The sequence below is a fragment of the Clarias gariepinus genome, chromosome 26 (assembly GCF_024256425.1).
Source record: "Clarias gariepinus isolate MV-2021 ecotype Netherlands chromosome 26, CGAR_prim_01v2, whole genome shotgun sequence".
NCBI lineage: Eukaryota > Metazoa > Chordata > Actinopteri > Siluriformes > Clariidae > Clarias > Clarias gariepinus.
The window spans coordinates 21737189-21760366 of record NC_071125.1 but is presented as its reverse complement, the minus strand read 5'-3'; the positions used below and the strand labels follow the sequence as shown (position 1 = coordinate 21760366).

Sequence of the window (23178 nt, the reverse complement as noted above, 5' to 3'; positions counted from 1 at the left end):
TTATAAAGATTGGAAGAGTTTAGCATGGTTTCTTAGCTAAATCTCAAGTCTTTTTTTGTTGTTGTTGATGCATCACTTCATTTTAAATCATATCCCTGTATTATGAACTCCTTAATGATATACGGCACATGTACTTTAATTTCATGACCAGTTTAGGTAGATTTTAACCTCATTTTCTTAATAAAATATTTATTTATTTACTTGATTTAAAAAGATGTGAAGTGAGAAGGATGCTTATTTCACATGTTGCTGGAAGGTTAAAGAAAAAGTTTCTATAAAATATACTTGCACAAGAATCCCCCCCCCCCCCCCAAAAAAAAAATAGAATCATTAATTGTTTATTATTGTTTAAAAAATGAAATGTAGCAGAAATCAATTTCAGCTAATTTTCTGTGCATTTTCAAATTCAACGGGCTTAAAAAAGTATTTTATTCAAATATGTTTTAGGTAATTGAATCGATTACATAAATGTGAAAATGTAAGAGAATGAGCAATCAATTGGTGAATTTTTTTTTTTTTTTTTTTTTTTTATGATCCTATTCACCTAGTGTGTCTTGCATTACCTATGGTGTTGGCGTGGTGGGATCAGTGTGGAGTTCTTGCATGTTCTGCCCATGCTTGGTGGGTTTCCTCTGGGTACTCTGGTTTCCTCCATTGCCGATTAGGCTCATTGGCGTTCCCAAATTGCCACTGAATGTTGACCGGAGGTCCTAGCGCGGTTATAATATAGGAAAAAATACAAAAGTCTCCATTGTAATACAGAGGTTCATGGATGGATGGATGGATGAACTATGGTATTAATTAAAAAAACATTTTAAACAAGCAAGCAAATACAGTTCACTACATTTTAAGGTTAAACTTTTGCCTGGTGGTTAAAATAAATAATATATAACATGAGTTAAACTGTATTATTTTGCTATTAAAAGCTTCACGACAGGTGATGTCATTGGAAATCATTAAACCCTGTTAACCACCCTCCCCGCCCCCACCCCCGCCCCCCGTAGAGCCTCTAAGCTCCGCCTTCATCCGGTCTCTATTAGGCGTCAGCTCTTTTTTTTTTCTCTTCCTCTGATTGGCGCGCCATAACAAACGGTACCCATGCTTGTTTCGTGATTGGCTGAGCCCGTGTGAAGCCCCGCCCCCCGGAGCGGAGTGTTCGGAGCGGCTGCAGGAGCTGATGGAGGAGGAGGAGGAGGGAAGAGGAGGACAGAGAGCGGGCTCAGGGACAGGAGTGTGTGTGTGTGTGTTTGGAGACCAGGGTTAGGTGAGCGACACGGTGTGTTTCAGTATCTTTAAATAAATGTATTGTGTATTAATAGCGTGTGAGACATTCGGTTAGGAGAAATATCACTTTTATTAGTGTTTCAGTTCTATTTTTGCGGCATTAAATACCCGCGTGCGTGCGCTCGTGCTCTGTGTTTGTGTGTGCGTAGAGTATTTTTCCAAAAATCATCTTATTTATTGATTTGAAATAAGTGATGCTGGAAAAAGTTTTATCATACAATTATTTCAAAATGCTTGCTATTTAAATAATAAATTATTATTTGGGTTAGAGTCAGGATGCTTGTTTTTTTGTTAGGATTAAATCATTTAACATTCAACTTTTTTTTTATTTAATATTAACATTAATTACTAAACAGTATGTATGATGTCATCAGAATATTTTCATTTTACCCATAACACAATACTTAACTTCATATTTTTGTGGATAATGTATAAATACAGCTCCTTGCTTAACTTTCTTTTACCCCAGTCAGACCATGAGGGGTGTAAACTTTTGCACGTCAGCAGAGGTCCAGTTTCCTGGTTACAAATATTCAAATTCTAATTCAAATTTTATTTATCTGCCACAACCACACACTTTATGAAGCGCAGTAAAATGATTATATGACTGTCTGTGACTTGAAAGTATAAAAAGTTTACTACAAATAGAAAGTTTTGTACTAGAAAACACAGTTAAACTGAAGAGGAAGAAAAAAAGAATTTGCAATAAAATAAAATATAAAAAAATTTAACTGTGAATTAAGTTACAAAATATAATAGGATAGAAATAGAAATTGCGCAAGAAGAGAATTTACCAAATGTATGATGCTGATGTAATGTAATGGACGATGTTATTAAATCTGTAAATATGTCGACTCGTAATAGTTTTATCATTAAGATTGTGATATTAAGACGAAGATCGGATGTAGATTATGCACTCAAAAAGAGGGTTATCGATGCCATATTGTCTAATTACTCTACTTTGCATGTGACTAATTAGATGTAACATACACATTTTAAACTAATTTTTTATTTCTTTTAAACGTTTGTGGCTTAAAATATAAACACAAAGGCAAATTTTCTAATAAAAAGACAAAGTCAGAAAAAGATGTAGGAAGTATGGAATGTGTATACAACATTTGTTTATTTGGAATGTTGATGCAACATTTGTTTGTTTGTTTGTTTATTTATAAAATGTATACTTTGGCTCATTAAACTAGCATCCTCACTATACAGTCTATAAAGTCAGTATGTACAGTGTATAGTGCGCTACACCGGTGTCGCCTCCAGCAGGGAGCTCTTTGCCGTTTCAGCGTGGCAGATGGGGGCTGTTGCGTTGGCACGAGTGACCACGGTTGATTAGCTTTAGTCTCCGTGACCGCATCGCTGATGACATGTTCCACGGTTCCACATCACATCTCCTCATACAACCTTTTTCTCGATGGAACTTTGTGTCTGAGGATGTTTGGGCGACAATTTGTGCTCAGGAGAAGGAGGAAGGGGTCTCAGCAGGGGTGGTGGTGGGGGAAGCAAGAGTGTTTTGCTTTTATTTTGGAGGAGAAGGGGGTTTTAAAGGAGGTTGGGGGGGGGGGAGCGGAGTCTCATGCATGGGAGAGCCTGTGTGTTGCCGTGTGAACGGAGAGCTTATTGTCCCGGCAACCTTTTAGAGAGGCTTCCCTGAGGTCCTCACTTCTTCACGCCCCCTTCCCCCATCTCTCTGTCTTTCACACACACACACACTCACTCTCACATCACCGGCCAAATCACCATCACTCTTCTCAGGCCAGGCTGAAACAACAGGAACACACACATACACTTACACACACTGATGTTCCCACTCTCTCTGTCCCACGGTCTTCTCTGCTTCTCTTCGACTCACTTTAACACACGGTGTATCTTCCTTTTTAAAAGTTTTTTTAAATTATGATTTCTACATGATTCGATTAAGGTTTAAACGTTTATTCTTTTTTACAGCAGTACATCTCATATTAGTCATGTGTAATAAATTAGTCATGACAGTTTCCAAACCTTCTGGAAAATCTAATCAAAGCTGATTGACTTCCTGTTGAATGATGACCACACCCCTTTTTGATGATGTCACACGATTTACGCATTGCTGCAAAGTTATCACTTTGACTTATCGGAACAGAAAATTACCGCTTCTAGATTCTCTCTCCAATGCGCTCTTTATATTCGGCGCATCATATAATTAGCGCTGAGCTTTCCATACACACCAGAGTTACAGCACCATGGAGAGAAGCCGCTCTTAATGAAGGCTTTCCGATGCACACGGCTCGTTAACCTCGCGGAAGATAAACAATGCAGTCTTTTAACCACCGTGGACTCAGTGCCCAGGGTTTGAAATATCCGGTGCTGATTGTCGAGTGTGGTATTTGGGTCAAATTTTGTAAAAGGCTGCTACGTTTTCACTTCTTTAGTTATAACAGAGATACCTACCAGAATATTTATAGAATGGTGAGTTGCAGTTTATGATATATTGTTTCTCAGGAATAAAGCATGATGGTGTGTGCTGCTGTACAGTACAGCTATAATTATATATATACAGTATATCCACCACCTGGCCAAAAAAAATAGAAAATATAAGATATAATAAAAGATTTAAATGCCTGGAATAGGGTTAATCTAGTACTGAACCATCAACCTTGAAGAAAAAATGTGGACCATGATTGGAGATCACTTAAACGCTTGGTGAAGTTGCATCGTAAAAAATCAACTGTAGATATTAGAGCTATGTTTAGTAGAGAGCATTTCCACAACGATGTGATGAGAACCCACAGGATTAGGACTAAACAGCTGTGTGTCCATTAGGGCTGGTCCGAATAACTTTTTTTGAGCTTTGAGTATTTGGTAGTGATCAACATCGAATATTCGGTGGGAGGGGGCTGAATATATTCTTAAAGGAAGAAATCTCTCTGTGTGTGTCTGTTTGTTGCATTTTAATGTCGTGAACTGTTCATCCAACTGCTGCAGACGCAAGGGAGTGCAAAGTCGCATTTTTGTGTAATATGGATACAGGCAAGTTGTCATGAACTAACCTGAGTAGACTAGAAGATGTAGCTTTAGTGGTTAGCCCATTGTAGCGTGGATGGTAAACCCAAACGAGGAGTAACACGGGTAGGCAGGATAACCACGCAATTGTTTTAAGGAGTCTCTCGAATAGGGAGCAAGGGATAAACGCAATTTAACCTGCGTCCTATTAACACACTCAATCTGAAAGCAAACCCAAGAAAGTGAGTGCTTACGAATCGGCGAAAGCGTTTAAAGAGACATGGGCGAACTCAATGATTGAGCAATGTGCCGCGCCATCTTGTCTCCTTTTATGCTTCCTGGTTCGCGACTGTATTATTTCCGGGTATTACCGAGTGTGCATGACACAGGTTTTCCGCAAGGGCTAGTCATTTAAGCGCGAATGAGAGCCGATTTGCGGGGATCGATGTTACGGGTTAAATATGTTTTGTTTTTCCCCCTGAATATTCGAATCTCAAAATGAAAAATCAAATGCCATCCCTCCAAACGAAAATTCAAATATTCGAATATTCTGGTCCAGCCCTAGTGTCCATAAGACATTGAGACTAATCAGAAAAAAAAGAGTTTACTTTGCTAGGGAGCAAAAAGATACGACTTTGGAGCACTGGTCTGATGAATCCAGAGATTCCAGAGCGCTGGGCGTATTAGGGTCAGAAGGGATGTGCATGAAGCATCATGCATAGTGTCCACTGTACAAGCCTCTGGAGGCAGTGTTATGTGTTACACGCAACGTTAAGTGGCAAAAATTAAGTCAGCTGACGACCTGAATGTATTGAATGACGAGGTTATCACATGGAACAGCATGTCCTGAAGAATTTCCGTTATAAAACAGAAATTTGTAATGAAGGAATTCTTTAATTAATTAAAGAACAATAAAATACTTAGTGTACTTGATTTTTTAAATCTTTTCCCAGACTAGCAATATTCAGTGCAATATCTTTCGTGATGCTAGGTGGCGCTAGTGATCACTAATGATTAGTAAGTTAACCAAGCAGTATGCTACAGTGTACCGTGTTGCCAGCAGTGTTGGGGGACATTACTTTTTAAAGTAACTAATTCTAATTACATTACAAAATTACTGTCTTTAAAAAAAGTAATTAGTTACATTACAGCGTTATTTTCTGATGAAAGTAACTAGTTTGAGTACTTTTCCATTGAAAAAAATGAAAACTCCTTTGTGATTCCTTGTGCATGTTATTTTATTCAAGACCTTTATAATTATACTCATATTCTCTTATTACTCAGCGTAGTTTGGCCCATAATCTGTTAACTACTAATACTTTTATCCTACCTATGTAGTTTCGCGCGGTGGCCATGAATACGGTACATCATGATTCAACACAAGTTTTGGCGCTGTAATAAGGTTTCCATCTTTCCGCGCGTCGGTCCTCGCATAGTCAAACCGCATAGGTGAGATAGGGGTATAACAGCAGGAATAAAAAGGGGCGGGGGGGGGGGGGGGGGGTTTCGGGGGGGGGGGGTTGTAAGACGACTTTCACACACATACACACACAAACACACACACAATAACAAATTGGGAATGACTGCTGTCTGGCTCACGGATTACATAAATTATCTGAATAACGGATTAAATTTTTTTAACTTGTAGATAACTAAGTACTTAAATGCCGGACCTAACGCGTTAAATTACTCGTTACATCAAAAAAGTAATCCAAGTACTCTAACATAATACACCCAACACTGGTTGCGGGTGTCATTTGGAATGTTTTGTATAATAAAGGTTATTATGTTAGATTATTTTTTTCAATTGTAAGATAAGGCAAGTGTTACGAGAACGTTTCAGGAAGCCCAGGCCCAGCGATGATGTTCAAAGGGTTTGGTGTTATGTTTTAAATACATTTCCCAACATATTTTTAGCACATAATGGATTTATTGGGACGTGGCCCCATCATAAGTCAGAGACCATCTGGATTTACATTATAGCAGCTATAAATAGTTGTTTCCTTCCTTCCATTTTTTTCTCTCTCTCTCTCAGACAGCATGTGTTAAATGAGAAAGTGCTGAAAACTCTGACTGTTATAAAGCTCTGACGCTGGAGACTCCTTCCACTCATGTTACACTTTGTTTTATTAGATTTGGAAAATGAGTTGTTGCTATCGAAACGTTAACGTATACTAGCGGTTGTGTTAATACAGATCTGTGATTTTACTGACAGCTGCAGTATAGTCAGAGCTGCTGTTATAGAAATTTAATCAACACCTTCAGACCGATCAGTTTTGAGAATTCAAGGGTAATGACATGTTGGGTTCTCAGTGTATTTTGGCATCGTGAGCGGATGAGAAAGGGGATGGCGTGAGCCAGCGACCCCTGGAATCACCTTACTATATTACGCTGACACACAGTGAAAGTCGAACCGGTGTGTTTAGCGTGTCAGCGTCTTTTATTCGAGACAAAGGGAGCCTGATTTTTCCCCCCAGGCTGCGGATAAGCGTGTATGCCTGTGTACTTTTAATAATGTAAGACGGGCGCGTCTATGAGTTTCCACATGTGTGTGCTTGGCGTGCAACCTCACTGCATTGTTCTGGAGGACAGGACATCAGAGATGGGACACACACAGAGGAACAGGAAGCTGCAGGCTGGGTGGGGAGGCACAAAACAGGAAGCAGGAAGGTGAGCAGATAAGATGGCCACCTCCGAGGTGCTTCCCCGCCGTTCCTCTGGTCTTCTCCCTGAGCTTTTGACTTTCAAAAGCAGCTCTTAGCCAATCGTGTGGCAGATGGCCTCTCAGCTGGCCGAGCTCTGCAGGAGGCAGGATGTCACAAGAGTTGCTCACAGGGTTCAGAGCCACATGTCGGAGAGCTTTTACTGATAATATTGGATTGTGATATTTTTTTCTAGTAACAAAATAATAATTGCAAACTAAATGCAGATGATTTGATCATAAAATGTTGGGCTTAAAGGTGACCACTAGGTGAGGTTTCTTTTTTTATTTTCAAAATTAGCCTTCTTTTTACAGTTTATATGAGTTTAACTTTGAAATGTTTCCTGCATATTTTTGTGAAGCTCCAGCCCATGATGTAATTTTGAATGCTTTCAGATAATTTTTATGAAGCTTCGCCCCGTAATCTACTTTTAAATGTTTCTCGCACATTTTTGTGAAGCTACACCCCATAATCTAAATTAGAAAATGTCCCGCTCATCTATGTGAAGCTCCGCCCCAAAATCTAATTCGGAATATTTCCCAGCGTCTGTCTTAGTGTCCTTGAAAATTTCCCGCTGATCTATGTGAAGCTCCGCCCCATAATATAATTTTAAATGTTTTTTTACCCATCTTCATGAAGGTCCGCCTTAAAGTCTACTTTTTAATATTTCTTGCTCATCTATGTAAAGCTCCGCCCCATATTCTACTTTTAAATGTTTCTCGCACATTTTTGTGAAGCTCCACCCCATAATCTTAATTAGAATATTTTCTGCTTATCTCTGTAAACCTTATAATCTCATTTCTTGCACATATTTATGAAGCTCCGCCTCCAAGAATTTGTTATGCCTCCAAGCACTTTGTTATGTCGTGATTGCCGCACCGTCACTTTGTTGTTGCTCGTTTGCACATTTGCACGTGCACTTTATGTTGTCTGTAAAACCTGTAGATAGTCTTACTTAGCTAGTTAGTTTTTGTTAATTTATGTTGTAATTTATGTTAGGACTATCTGTCTTGTCTCCTCTATCCAGCTAACTAGGTCTATTCTTTAGCTAGTTTAGTTTTTTTGTAAGTTTATGTTGCATGTAGCACCTTGGTCCTGGAGGAACGTTGTTTCGTTTCACTGCGTACTAACTGTATATGACAATAAACATATAAAGCGACAATGAAGTCATAAAGTGACAATAAAGCCTACTTAAACTACTTGAACTTGAAGCAAAATATCTGAATATTCCTTGCACATATTTGGAAATTTTTCCCGCTCACCTATGTGAAGCTCCGGCCTATAGTCTAAATTTTAATGCTTCCTGACAATTTTTGCGAAGTTCTGCCCTGATCATGAACTTTTTTAATAATAAAATTGTAAATATTAGGCATAAAATTGAGGTTTTGAAACCGAACAATGTAATTGATGCAGATGTTAATCTAGCCATGTCAGACCAGAACCTAGAATACTTTACTCCCCTTGAAGAGAATGAACTAATTTCACTCATCTCTTCTTCAAATTCATCAACCTGTATATTAGATCCTGTACCGACACATTTTCTTAAACAGATAGTACCAGCAATAATAGAACCCCTGTTGAGAATAATTAATTCTTCACTCAGCATTGGATATGTTCCAAAATCTTTTAAATTAGCAGTTATCAAACCAATAATTAAGAAACCTGACCTCGACCCCTGTCAGCTGTCCAGTTACAGGCCAATATCAAACCTCCCCTTTATCTCTAAGATCCTGGAAAAGATAGTAGCGGAGCAGCTATGCTCATATATACATAGAAATGGCATACATGAACTGTATCAGTCAGGATTTAGGCCTCATCACAGTACAGAGACAGCGCTCGTTAAAGTAGTAAATGACATTCTATTGGCCTCTGATCAGGGTTGTGTAACTATGCTTGTATTACTTGACCTCAGTGCAGCTTTTGACACTGTTGATCACGCTATTCTTCTTCACAGATTAGAAAATGTAGTGGGAATTAAGGGTACAGCCCTCTCCTGGCTCAGATCCTATCTGACCCATCGTTATCAGTATGTAGACTTAAATGGTGATTATTCTGCATGTTCTCTAGTGGAGTTTGGCGTTCCGCAGGGTTCAGTTTTAGGTCCACTGCTTTTTTCCCTTTACATGCTTCCTCTGGGCAACATAATCCGTAAGCATGGTATTAGTTTTCATTGTTATGCTGACGATACACAGTTATATGTCTCAGCAAAACCTGATGAGAAAAAACAGCTTACTAAAATTGAGCAATGTGTGCAGGACATAAGAAATTGGATGCTAATTAACTTCCTTCTGCTAAATCCGGATAAGACAGAAGTTCTAGTCATAGGACCGCATACAGCTAGGAGTAAAATTTTAGATCACACCGTAACTTTAGATGGCCTTTCTGTTCCATCAAATGCAACAGTGAAAGACCTTGGTGTGATTATTGATTCCAGCCTTTCATTTGAAGCACATGTAGATAATATTACCAGGATAGCATTCTTTCACCTCAGAAATATTGCCAGAATAAGAAATTTATTGTCGCTAAACGACGCAGAAAAACTAGTTCATGCTTTTATCACCTCTAGGTTGGACTATTGTAATGCCTTACTGTCTGGTTGTTCAGCTAGATGCATAAATAAGCTTCAGCTAGTCCAGAATGCAGCAGCGAGAGTCCTCACCAGAACCAGAAGATATGAGCACATCACCCCTATCTTATCTTCACTCCATTGGCTCCCTGTGAAATTTCGCATTGATTTTAAAATACTACTCTTGACATATAAAGCATTAAATGGTCTCGCGCCGCAGTACCTGAGCGAAATGCTAGTGTCTTACGACCCGCCACGCCTACTTCGATCAAAGGATGCAGGCTGCTTGTCAGTACCGCGTATTATGAAAAATACAGCTGGGGGCAGAGCTTTTTCTTATAAAGCCCCAAAGTTATGGAATAGTCTTCCAAATAGTGTTCGGGACTCAGACACAGTCTCAGTGTTTAAGTCCAGGCTAAAAACCTATTTATTTAGCCAAGCATTTTTATAAATAGATTTGCCATAGGTAAAGGAGCAGATCTGGGGGACTCATGGACGTAGAGTATTATGGTGAACTGGTATGTTTGGATGCTGTCTTCCTCACTCTCATTGATCACTCAGGTTTGCTGACGGTGAGGTGATTGTTTGCTTTACATGTCAGGAAGCCCTCATGTTTGTGTTTCCTTCTGGCTCTCCCTTTTAGTTATGCTGTCATAGTTAGTCCTGCCGGAGTCTCTGCTTGCACTCTACAGTTAATATACATTCACATTATACATTGTGTGACTGTGACCATACCTAACTGCCATCTCTCCTCTTCTTCTCTTTCCCCCCCTCTTTCTTTTTCCTCTCTCCTCCTGTCCCCCCCTTTCACTCTTTCTCTGTCTCTCTGTCGAGCTACACATGTCGTTCCTGAGCTGCCAGTGATCCAGACTCCCTCTGCCCTCCGGACCTGTCTGACCCATCCTGGTGCCCCGCTTCTGGCTGAAGATCTCGTCACATGGATGCCCCGTGTGTCTCTCTGGGATGCGTCTGGTGTCTGGGAATGATTCTCTCTACCTAGAAAATGGTTCTGGCCTTGACTGGTGTTGGCAACTGTTTCTCTGGGGACTTGACAGTTCGATAGTTCATGACTGGAACTTCTTACAAGTCTACCTGGGTCTTCAATAACTACCTGGACTCCATATTAACATCAATTAACATCAGCTATTATAGCTGAACTGCCTCCCACCCTACACACTGTATAAATGCAGATCATTTACTGCTTTCTGTTTCACCCAAATGAGGATGGGTTCCCTGTTGAGTCTGGTTCCTCTCAAGGTTTCTTCCTATTACCATCTCAGGGAGTTTTTCCTTGCCACTGTCGCCCTCGGCTTGCTCACCAGGGACAAACTGACCATTTTGATTCATACAAATTCACATTTCATACAAACTTAAATAATTTTTTTGACTATGTAAAGCTGCTTTGCGGCAATGAAAATTGCTAAAAGCGCTATACAAATAAAATTGAATTGAATTGAAATCATACTTTTGAATGTGTCCCGCCCATCTTTGTAAATCTCCACCCCATGTAGGATAAAACATCCATGAAATGATTGACAGGAGGCGTATCCAAACAAAGACAAGCCTTCCAGTTTTTTTCAGATTACATTTGAATTTGAATATTGGAAATTGGTGAGTATATTAAATTGTAGACTTTTTTGTTCATGATTTTTTTTCTTTCTTTTTTTACTTTTTCCTGCTTTTTTCCCCTCATAATCCTGACATACTAAATTTGAATACACATCCTCAGCACTGAGTGTGTGTTGGTTGTAAAGCATGTGATAGAGCTGTAAGGGTTAAATCTCATTAACGACAGTGTGATTAAGAACAGGTTTAGTTTAGCAAAGCTGTGAACAGATGGATGTGTGTTAATCCCCAGCTGAGCTCCAAACCCAGTGAACACCGTGTTGGATGAAGCGTAGACAAGCCCTGACTCTGTGTGTGTGTGTGTGTGTGTGTGTGTGTGTGTTTTCTATCAGGCTGAGTGTGGCGAGGGAGAGCCATGCCGCTGTTAAAGAGGAACATTGAGCCCCGGCACCTGTGCCGTGGTGCGCTGCCCGAGGGCATCGGTAGTGAGCTGGAGTGTGTAATGAACAACACACTGTCTGCCATCATCCGCCAGCTCAGCAGCCTCAGTGAGTACACACACACACACACACACACACACACACACACAACATCACCTTACAGTAGGGGTGTACAGTATAAATGCTACAATCTATCCCACCCTGAAATCTGTTTTTCATCTCAAGCCACTTCTGCACCCCACCCCTGTGTGTGTGTGTGTGTGTCTGTGTGTGTTGTGTAGTATTGTAGATGCCTGTAGAGGGAGTGGAGAGGAGCCTTCAGCAGCAGCTGTGTGGGTTAAATATAAATGGCTCAGCACAAAAGATGGTGGGGTGGGGAGGCAAACAGAGACATGGCCACTCTATGTGTGTGTGTGTGTGTGTGTGTGTGCGTGCATCTATCAGAGTGGGAACACACAGAAACAAGGCCACAGCCGATCTGGATCAGCATGCTTTAGACTCATGGTGTGTGTTCACATGGGAACGCATGTAGATAAGTATGTGCTTAGCGTGTTTGTGCGTGCAGGGTCAGAGGTCAGGGCTCTCGATAGAGTCAGGTCACTCTTCCTTCCTGTAAATATTTTCCTGAAAGCGTCCCTCTGGCTTTTGTTCTGCATTTGCCCTTATAAATAGACTCCATTGTTCGTGCTATCATTCAGCGCTGTGTGTTACTGAATACAGGCATTACTTCAGCAGCAGGATTACGACATTCCGTCAGTTTAGTCATCTCCAAAAAAAAAAAAAGAAAAGAAGAAGAGCACATTGATTTTTCCACCAAGAGCAGAGAGTAGAGTAGTGTAGTGTACGGCGGCGGTTATGAAAGTACAGCGAGCTCAGATGAGGAGGGAGAGGACACGGCAAAAATGTCACATCACACAACATGACGATGTTTTCTCAATAAGTCAGGGTTAATGTTCTCCGGTAATGTAGTAGCTTTAAAAAAGAAAAAACATAATATCAGATAGTTCTGGTTTTGGTTGTTGCTAGTTGTATCTAGATTTGTCGGTTAAAAAAGTTAAATCCCGTACTAAGATTTCACCAACACCACTTGCGCGTTACAGGAACGTGGCGACGTTATTGCCAGATCCCCCGTACAGTCCTGACCTCGCTTCTAGTCATTTTCACTTAAAGGAGTTCCTGGGGGGCCAGTGTTCTAGATGTAAGGCAGGCAGTCCGATCATGACTCCAGTGTACTGAGAAAACTTTCTACCTTGATGGTATTTAAGCATTAGAGAGACGCTGGGATGAGTGCGTTAGTGTAGCAGGGGATTATATAGAGAAATACAGGGAGTTTTTATTCCAACACCCATTACTGTGTTCTGTTATTCTGCACTCTATAAAGAGACATAAAATGTGTATTTGGACTGTAAACGCACAAACAACATATAGCACAAATAAAGCATATGAGACCTATAAAACAAAACAAGAAGTATTGCTGAAAGTTATTTGATGTACATTTATGTGAAATGAATAAAAATCATACGAAGGCGATCTTTCAAACTCTAATTTGATTAGTGATTGATCAGTGTTTTCTTCACAAATATTATAAATAACGAGCCCTAGTCACATGACAAATCTTTTGAAAATCTTTTTTTTTTTTTTAAACATGTTTATTTTAAAGAGATTTGTCACGGTATAAAAATTGGTGTAAACGAAATATATATTTAAATCATTATTTAACAATTCAGCCATTAGAATGATTATAGATATTTATTGTGATGTTTTTCAGGAGAGTAAAAGCCGAGTGCAGCTTTAAACCCGGTGTTTTTCTCTGCAGCCACTAATATAAAAAGCTCGCTCACAGCGTATACGGCCGCGTGGCTCAATTCCTACTCTTCTGGTCAGATCAGATTTGCATGTCACGACGGTTTACATTCATAATTAGAGGTGACTTTTATCTGACTTTAATGTGGACGCGCCTGTCCTCTGAAACAGCACGCATGCGCACATCAGTGCGTCTTTGCTCGCGCCCTCTGGGTTAAAACACGTCATGAGATCATGCAACCGCTCATTCATTTCAGACAATAGATGCAATTTTGGCAAAAATATGCTTGGGGTTTTTCTCCGGAGGTTTTGTACAGTGTGCTGTGTGAAAATGATTCCTTATACAACTTGTATCTCTGTGATTGTTTTTCAGTCTTTGATGCAGGTTAATCGTTTGATCCTTCTGAAGTAGTAACTTTTTTTTAAACCAGGCAGTAAATTTCAAATAGAATTTAGGTTTTATATTCTCATTTTGTACAACACAATGAAAGAGTTCCTTGAAATTATAATGGTTTGTGAACACAGCTAATGGGAAAAATCTCATGGGAAAAATCCCTTATCATTTGTGTTGTTATTTATAGGTGTAGGTGTTAATTATTAGTCAGTGATTAATAAATTTTTTTTCTGCTTTACTGTACAGGTTATATCCAAAAAAAAAACTACTGATAATGTATCATAAGGAATTGTGATCTCACATTTATTCAACATGATGTGTATTGTCTCACGCGTCCGCTCTCGTCTGTAGGTAAACATGCCGAGGACATATTCGGCGAGCTGTTCCGCGAGGCCAACGCCTTTTATCTGCGTGCGAACTCCCTGCAGGACCGCATCGATCGGCTCGCCGTCAAGGTCACTCAGCTGGACTCCACCGTGGAGGAGGGTAAGGGATTGTGGGAAACCGAACTCCGGGTCAGCACTCGATACATTTCTGTGATGGATTTGTGCGGATAGAGTTACAGCGAGCCGGCGCGAGATAGGAGACAGACGCTCGGAGACAAACTAACTGTTAAAGCTTGCTTTGGATTTTGTGCAGCAATAAGAGCAAGACCTGTCTTTTTTTAACCAAATTACCAAAAGCTTTTGGTTCTTAAAATGGTGTTTGTTAATGACGGTGCCAAAAGGATCGTTTTTTTGTTTGATGCTGGAAGCTTTTAAAAAAAGTAGCAAAAACAAACATGTCAAATATACAAACCAAAGAAAAAGTCGCACACTCTAATGTTTCACTGGACCAACTTTTGCTTTGCTTATGGCCGTGGCATGATTCTGATGAGCTTATGCAATGTCACAATATTTATTTCCATACAAAGTCGCGGTAACTTTTGGGAGAGTCCACTTGCTCTGTGAACCTTTCTTCAGCACATCCCAAAGACTCTCAGTGGGGTTAGGGTCAGGACTCTGGTGGCATATCCATGTGTGAAAATGATGTCTCATGCATCTTGAACAACTCTTGAGTGTGATGAATCATCTTAGAATCATCATCATCTTAGAATACACACAGGCCATCAGGGAAGAAAAAATCTATTGATGGAAAACCTTGGTCATTTCAGGTCATCAGCTGACTTCATTTAATTTTCAGCTGAGCCTCGACCCGAAGCAACCCCAGATCATAACTCTGCTTCTCACTGTCCTATACAGTAGGCACTAGGCATGATGGGTTCATCACTTCATTCACCTCTCTTCTTACCCTGATGCACCCATCAGTCTGGAACAGGGTAAATCTTAACTCTTTAGAGCACATGCTCCACAATTCACTTGTTTATTTCAAACTGAAGCCTTTTTTTCCAGTTAACCTTTTGAGCTTCTTTTCTTAAAGCTACACAGCTGTTTAGTCCCAATCCTTTGAGTTCGCCTCCCCTTGTGGGTGTGGAAATGTTTTTTTTTTTTTTTTTACCGATTTGATTTCACTAACAATGACGTTTAAGTGATCTCCCGTCACTCTCATTCAAGATGTTTCTCCGATGGGTCACCGCTATCTTTCATAAGGTGTTAATAATGCGTTTTACAATTTTAGTAGTTAGTAGTTTCAGTACTTAGTAGGTTCAGTAATTTCAGGGGGTTTTCTCTTTTTTAATCAAAGTCTTTTTTATTCTAAATATAAACAAGTTACATATACATTACTTCTTTTTACAGCCAGTCAGAAGAAAAATAAATAAGAGAAAAATATAAATAAACAAACTACACATTAAAACAAAAGAATAGTAAAAAAAAAAAAAGAGAGAAAAAATGTAGTATTAAAAAAATTAATCTTTATGACGGATCCAATTTTATCTGCATCCATATTTTCAAAGTGGGTCATAAATGGTTGCTAGACATCATAAAAATCCTGAGCCGATCCCTTTGTGGAATAACGATCTTTTCGAGATTAATAAAATACAAGACCAATTTAATCCAGTGAGGACCCACTGGTGGCAACAACTCCTTCCAAGTTGTTTTCTTAGCTTGATGCTAATAATTTGACCCTTTTGAAACAGAGTAACATCTTTGCCACGACCACAGGATATATCTTCTGATCTGGTTGTTGTAATAATGAGATCAGTTGCATCGGTTAGCGTTAAACACCTAGTTGCAGCAGGACCACAATAATCACTGCAGTAATTATCCAATGGAAGACTTTTAACTGATTGCTTAGCTTAAATGCAGGTGGTGACTTTTTTCTGGCTTGTACAGAATAAATCAGAAATGTCTTGTTTGTTGGTGGAAAGTCTGTAAATTAGTTTTCATTTCCTGAACCAGATAAGTCATTTTCTTAAATTTACATTTAAGTAGTTGGTTAAATACATTTTATTTATTTATTCCCCTTTTTTCTCTATAATTTTTCATCACAGTTTGGATTTGGGCAGTGGCGGGGCTCAATCAGTCAAGGCTGTGAGTTACTAGCTTACCAATCGGAAGGTCGGTGGTTCAAGCCCCAGCACCGCTAAATTGTCGCCGTTGAGCTCTTAACGAGGCCCTAAACTCTATCTGCTCCAGAGCGCGCTGTATCCTGGCTGACCCTGCGTTCTGACCCCAACTTCCTAACTGGGAAAGTGATTTAGAAATCTCCCCACTGTGGGACAATAAAGGTTTATCTTATCTTATTTTTCAACAATACTGTATATTAAGTCAGAAACTCATCTATCATTAAATCGTATCCTGTATAATTTCATTGCATGGTGGATTCGTAGCGTCATCGCTGGTACAGGAATTTGATTTCTGCCATCACTGTTTCACTCTGAAATGATGCGGAGACTTTTAACTTAACAATATTGTCACGTTCCTTTTGGTTTCCCTGTGGGCCGTTTCTTGTTTTTGTGGTGTGACAAAGTTGCTACGAATTAAAATTTTCTTTGTGTGTGTGTGTGTCAATGTGTATGTGCGTGCAGTCTCTCTGCAGGACATTAACATGAGGAAGGCTTTTAAAAGCTCTACAGTACAGGACCAGCAGGTAGTGTCCAAGAGTAGCGTCCCCACCCCGGTGAAAGAGATGCACGGGCTGAGTGACCCGCCGCCCCCTCTCAACATCCTCTCACCGTACAGGTGTGTATCACTGTCTGTGTGTGTGTGTGTGTGTGTGTCTTATTGATACTTGTTAGTAATCTCAGCATCATTCTCCTCCTTTCCACCTACTTCAACTTACATGGCACGAAGCAGATTAAACGAACCCCTCTGCTTTTTTTGCCTGTACAGGGACGATAATAAGGAAGGGCTGAAATTTTACACCGACCCCTCGTACTTCTTCGACCTGTGGAAGGAGAAAATGCTGCAGGACACGGAGGACAAGAGGAAAGAGAAACGACGACAGAAGGTAGCTCTCTATTCTCTCTCTCTCTGTTGTAGTTGCGTTTGTCATCCCACGGACCAGCGTCTCTTGTTTTCTCTCCTGAAGTTAATAAGACAAAAAAACACACAGCTTGAATGTGACTGAGAAACTGCTGTGCATAAACTTTTTCTATCTTGTCATAATGGCAGAAAACTCTCGGACTCTTACAAAAGCACACACAGGACACTTTTGACACAACACACTTAGAAAATAAAAACCGATTTGAGAGTTCAAAATATGTGCTTGTGTGTGTGTGTCTTCTTTATTGCACGTTTTTAATGGAGCACTTGCGATCTCTACAGGAGCAGAAGCGCTGCGTTGACGCTGGGACGCTGCAGAGAGAGGTGAAGAAGGTGCGAAAAGCTCGTAATCGGCGTCAGGAGTGGAACATGATGGCATTCGATAAGGAACTGAGGCCTGACCTGAGGCACGGCCACACGGTGCACAGAGGAGGATCGTCCGAGGGCTCCATGTCACCGGAAAACAGGTGAAATTATGTGAAGGAATTGCCAAAAGAATTAATTAATTCATTTATTTATTTATCAGGGTTAAAAATGAATTTTGTCGAGACACGAGAGCTCGAATGGCTGAGTATAGATCGTGGTTTCTTTATATAGCAGTCATGAGTGTGCAGGATTTGAGATGCTTGTGTCCTGACATTCTTTGTACTCTGAGAAAAGGAGCAGATGTTGCAGTTCCGTGCCGCTGGAGCGGCGTCTCTAACGGGACACGTTTCATACCCTCAGTATGATTTTTTATAACTTAATTAAACCTTAAGGAATCCTCATGCACCACATGGATACACTCCAAAGATTTTATTTCAGAGAGTTTGTGGTTAGATGGATGTAAAATGACACACGCATGATGACTAAGATGATAAAGTGAACTCGTTAAGAACACGTTTCGTTCTCTCGCTGTAGGTCTCACGGCCAAGACCACCTGGACCACGGCTATCTCAGCATGTCCAACCATGCAGGCCACGCCCATACATACTCCGGCCCTCCTCCCAGCATGGCGGCGCTTTCGGCGCACGCCCACATGGAGCAGAACTACAGGACGGGGTCTATGGCGTACCGCTCGGGCACACTGGGACGTCCACACCAGGCCCCGCCCCCTCCTCCACTAACGGAATGCATGAATGGCTCGACGCCCATCCCGCCACTGGACTACAGGTTTGTGCTGCAGACTTTGATTGACATCCTGTTATGTCTGTAAATGCACCAAAGTCTATGCCGAATGTTTTATGTAACTGGCTCCACCTTGTGGTAAAAAAAATCCCTTTTCTCATATTCCTCTTGTCTTCCTTTTTCCCGCAGTATGGATTACATGAACTCGGCCTCGCCCCCACCCGCAGCTCCTCTCATTCCATCATCTCAAACGGCTTTCGTTATGCCTCCCATGGGCCCACCTCCAGGCCCGCCCAGTTTAAGTGCAGGTTACATCCTGCCTGCTTCACCTGCGTCTGGACCATCGTCTGCTCCTCCTCCGCCAGGGCCTCCACCACCTCCACCCAGCACCTCCCAACCCATCACACCCAAACGGCCCCCTGTGGCCGCTGAAGCCCCGCCCATAAATGATGCCCGCAGCGATCTGCTAGCTGCCATACGCATGGGTACGAGTATTTCCAGTCTTTTTATATTCTAGCTGAGTGCATATCACTCAAGGGAGTAAAACTCACCTAACATAAAATAAAGTTACCTGCTTGTCATGTGACTCAGGGATTGTATAAGTATTCACCCCCTAGTGTTAAACCCCGCACTTCTTCAGCATAATACACCTTTTTCACTAAAGGGACCTTTCCTGTTCTTGCTTTTCTTAGGGCTGAAAATAATATGTGTGTGTGTTTCTTCTTCCAGGTATCCAGCTGAAGAAGGTGCAGGAGCAGCAAGAGCAGCAGGCAAAGCGAGAACCGGTGGGGAACGACGTGGCTACCATTCTGTCCCGCCGCATAGCTGTGGAATACAGCGACTCTGAGGATGAGTCGGAGTTAGAGGATAATGACTGGTCTGATTAAAGAAACACACACTTTCACGATAACGCCGCAGTATCGACAGTACAGAGGAGTGCAGAAGCACTCAAAAGTTTGGACCTGATTGGATGTGTTTATTATTGGCTTGATCAAAAGTCTCAATCAGGGGTTTTAATCTCATTGAAAAGATTTTTTGGAAGGAAAACATATAGACTCGAGTGCTGGAGAAGCTGAAAGGACTGAATGGTCTGATGCCTTCATATTGATTGTATGAAAAATAACTAGAGCCATGAAGTTAAATTAATCTTTTGTTGGTCGATCGAATTAATTGAATCACCGGAAAAGTTTCTGTTCAAAATCGATTCATACTTTTTAAATTAATTGGGTAAACTTCCAACATTGTACGGTCTAACATTCTTAAATTCTTTTTTGTAAATATTTTTACAGATGAAGCAAGAAATAGAAACCACTTGAATACTTGAGTTTTGCCAGAGTATCCCTTTATTTTTGGAGTTTTTGTGCAATCCTGCCTCCTCCTGGACAGGAGTATGGACCAAAGGATTGTCAGTGTTTAATATTTACAAAATTTGCTTTGAACAAATCATACAGTAAATTTTACTGCTGTTAAATCAAATTAAAATTCACAGTTCCCAAGAACTTAATAGAATCGAACCAGCAGTCTGTCGATGATTCATGGCTCTAATAATTAACGCAGGGTTATGTTAGAGTTAAAGTCAGGATTAAGTGTAAAAATCTATACAGCTTAGTTTAAATCTCATTATAAATGTATATTGTAGAGAAAAGTAACAGAAATTAGCTGGAGCAGTGATTAAGGGGTCCAAGCATGAGGCAATGGCCTGGTGATGCTGAATGATGAAATAATTCACTGGTTTAACTTTCCTACATTGCGTAAGAATGAAGTCAGTGGTCCTTTCAGACGTCCTGGACGTACGTACAGTACAAGTCAAAAGTTTGAGCACAACTTCTAATTCAATATTCCTGATTTATTGTGTACATTCTAGAACAATACTGGGTTTTTTTTTAACTATGAAATAACACATATGTCATTAGGTAATTAAGTAACAACAACATTAACAGCCAGTTGTTATTTTAAGACACAAAGGTCAGCCGTTCGGGATCAGTTCTTGCAAGAACAGTGTTGTGTCAAGTGCGTTTGCAAAACCCATCAAGCTCCATGATGTAACTGTCTCTCATGAAGACCTTCCCAGGAAAGCAAGACCCAAACTGAGCTCTGCTGCAGAGGAGACGTTCATTTAGAGTCACCAGCCTCAGAAATCACCAATTAACAACCAGCACCTCAGATTAGAGCCGTTATGAAGCTTTAGAGAGCAGAAGTAGCAGATAAACATCTCAATATCAACTGTTCAAAGGAGATCATTGTGTATTGTGGATAAACACCTTCAGTATTGTTTTACAGTGTAGAAATACAAATCGGTAAAGGCCACAGAGTTGGAGGGCATGTACAAACTTTTGTCTGGTATTGTGTGTTTAATAATGTTGATGAAGGACATTTCTCGTAGTTATGACCGGTTTGTGTGGGTTAAGCGTTATCTATTACAGATATAAAGAGCAAATTCATTATGTTTTGTAGTCCTTGCATTAAAAAGTACATAAAAAATGTAATATGCTGTATTCTTCCCAAAAAAGTAATAGCAGCCTACAGTATGTAGGAACAGTGTTGAATGATTTAGACAGGTTTTTCCATGTAATAATGATGAAAATGTAAAACGCTGCTGCTGAGATAATGCTTAAACAATGAAGGTAACTGACCTGATGACTCTGTGACAAGTTTGATTAAAAAACATTGGCTTGTTTGATGCTTGGACCCCTAATAAAATGTGACGTGTCCAAACTTTTAAATGCTTCTGATCGCTCAAACTCTTCTAGCTGTTAATTTAGATTATTATTAGATTTCTAAAAAAATACATATTTTTTCTTTAGTTTAAAAAACAGGCAAGATTCAAACATAATTGTAACATAATTGTAACATTAGTTACAATGTAGCTATTAGTTAAATAGAAAAACACACTACAGCATTGAGAAATAGTAGCTGTGCATGAAGCGAACCTGGAGGTGACATGACCTGGACATCCCTTAACGAAGCAAAAGTTACTAGTGACGGCGATGCCAACTCCGCTCCCGTGACGACGGGAAAACATCTCGTGACGAATTAATCATCTGCCCCGGGACGTGCCGAGCCCTCATCGTAGAAACGGGTTCTTGGGGGACCGTCGTCTCTATGGAAACAGTACAGCTGGGATGCCGATCTCCATGGCAACCCGTGGTGCATAGGTGGCGAGCGGACGAAATAAATCAAGCGCAGGCTGTTTATTTTTTAATGCACAGCACATTCTTTTAATACAAAAATTAACAAGGATCTCTTGGATTTCAAAACTAACCAAAGCAATAAAAAGAGAGCACTAACACCTTGAAAAAATATACACCACATTCACGTAAATGTCTTACAACATCCCACTTACAGTAAATAGTGCATGTCGATTATCGTTGTTTTTTTCTCTTTGTTAAATATTAATAATAATAATAATAATAATTTTGCAGATACGTATTTTTGTTGTTGTGCCATTTCTCAAAAAATAAAGTGCATTTCACAGTTAAGACTACGCATACGTCTACACAAGATGCTGTTCCTGTTTTAACCCTCCTTTTTTCTTTTTTTTATCCCAATCACGTCATTTATGAACGGTTTCAGTCCCGACACACCGTTTCGCTTGGAAACTCCTCAAAGAAAGCTTGAGGCACGCGTCATCTGCGTCGTCACGCTAGTCCTTCTGCTTCACCTCAGGACATGAATCTCTCGCAAAATCTTCGCACAGACACTTGGGTCATTTTTGCAATCAAGCTCCTACAGTGGAGTACAGCGCATCTACGATTGGTTACGTCAGTGAAGAACTTTAAAGTGTCCTCCATCTGAACACGTGATGTAAAACAGTGTTACTCAATGTTATCAATTATAATATTAAAATGAATTTTATGACATCACATCGAACTAAAGACTCGACTTTAAAGCACAATCCTTATCCTGTCTTTGTCTTGTTTGTCTTCGCGTCTACACATCGGTCGTCTCGCCCGCTCAAAACAGACACCGATTAGCTCTCAAGGAAAAAAAACAAACAAAAATGTAAAAAATGAGACAAGGTAAAGAGGTTACACGGGGTGAATCTGGACGAGGCCCAAAGTTAATCACTGGCTCAGAGCACCATGACTCGATGTCACAATGCGTCTCCGGTGTCTCATGCCTTATTTACAGGATCAGCTCGACGGATAGGACGCCTTGGCAAGTAAACAGTAATAATTATTCCTTTATCGATACATTCACAAAAGACTGTACAGCGCATCGAAATGCAGGCGGAACAAAAAAATAGGAAATTAAATAAATCGATTCTTCTTTTTCGGACATTATTTTCAAAATGTCATCATCATACACGATGAAATATTAAAACCTCCCTCATCGGCTCAAAACGAGTAAGAGGTCACTCAGGTCAAAGGTCACGTCGGGTAAACCGAGGCTCAAGAGGCTGAATGACAGGAAGACTGAGCTTTTTTTTTTTTTTTTTTTTTTTTACCCCTTACATATCTTTGGGGAATTCACACATGAGTCGGTTGCCACCTCGTGCCCGTCTGTTCCGCATGCCTTCAGGGAGACAAGCTTTTTAGAGTCACACTCAAACAAAGACACAGGCATGCACGCACGCACACGCTGCCGTGCAACAAACGTGATCATACAGAGACATGACACACGTTTCAGGTCAGACATTCACAAACTGCATGAACGCGTCACTCTGAGAGGAAAGGAGCAAATCTGTCGTAGGCAGTTAGACCGGCCGGTCGTTCGTAACGCAGAGAGGTCTGGGGTAAAAAAAAAAAAACGGCTTCACTTATAACACTTTGGGTTTTATGATAAAAGCTTCCTGCAGTGATCTTGCTCTATTTCCACTCAGGGACATTTGAAGCGCCGTTAGCCGTGGTGATATTTCTGATTTGCTGGACGAAGCTGTTATTGCTGTTGGAATATTGCTATC

General features: G+C 40.4%; 1 protein-coding gene across 2 annotated transcripts; it reads left to right on the top strand.

The window, feature by feature from the left end:
- Positions 1-1213: 1213 nt before the first annotated feature.
- Positions 1214-22671, top strand: wasf3b (WASP family member 3b). 2 transcript variants are annotated; one of them, XM_053488078.1, is made up of 9 exons: positions 1214-1264; positions 11499-11654; positions 14095-14229; positions 16712-16865; positions 17016-17133; positions 17451-17635; positions 18069-18320; positions 18465-18760; positions 19005-22671. In XM_053488078.1, the coding sequence occupies exons 2-9, from the start codon at positions 11522-11524 to the stop codon at positions 19160-19162; spliced, it is 1431 nt and encodes a 476-aa protein (XP_053344053.1). In that variant the 5' UTR covers positions 1214-1264; positions 11499-11521; the 3' UTR covers positions 19163-22671. The 2 variants fall into 2 exon arrangements, with proteins under 2 accessions (XP_053344053.1, XP_053344054.1); XM_053488079.1 differs by having other exon boundaries at positions 1232-1276.
- Positions 22672-23178: the final 507 nt, after the last annotated feature.

What these genes read in the sequence shown, in the direction of transcription:
- wasf3b (XM_053488078.1), top strand. Translation starts at nt 11,522, where the DNA reads ATGCCGCTGTTAAAGAGGAACATTGAGCCCCGGCACCTGTGCCGTGGT. An exon ending in GGACTCCACCGTGGAGGAGG is followed by an intron (nt 14,230 to 16,711) that starts GTAAGGGATTGT and finishes ATGTGCGTGCAG; the next exon opens with TCTCTCTGCAGGACATTAAC. An exon ending in AACATCCTCTCACCGTACAG is followed by an intron (nt 16,866 to 17,015) that starts GTGTGTATCACT and finishes TTGCCTGTACAG; the next exon opens with GGACGATAATAAGGAAGGGC.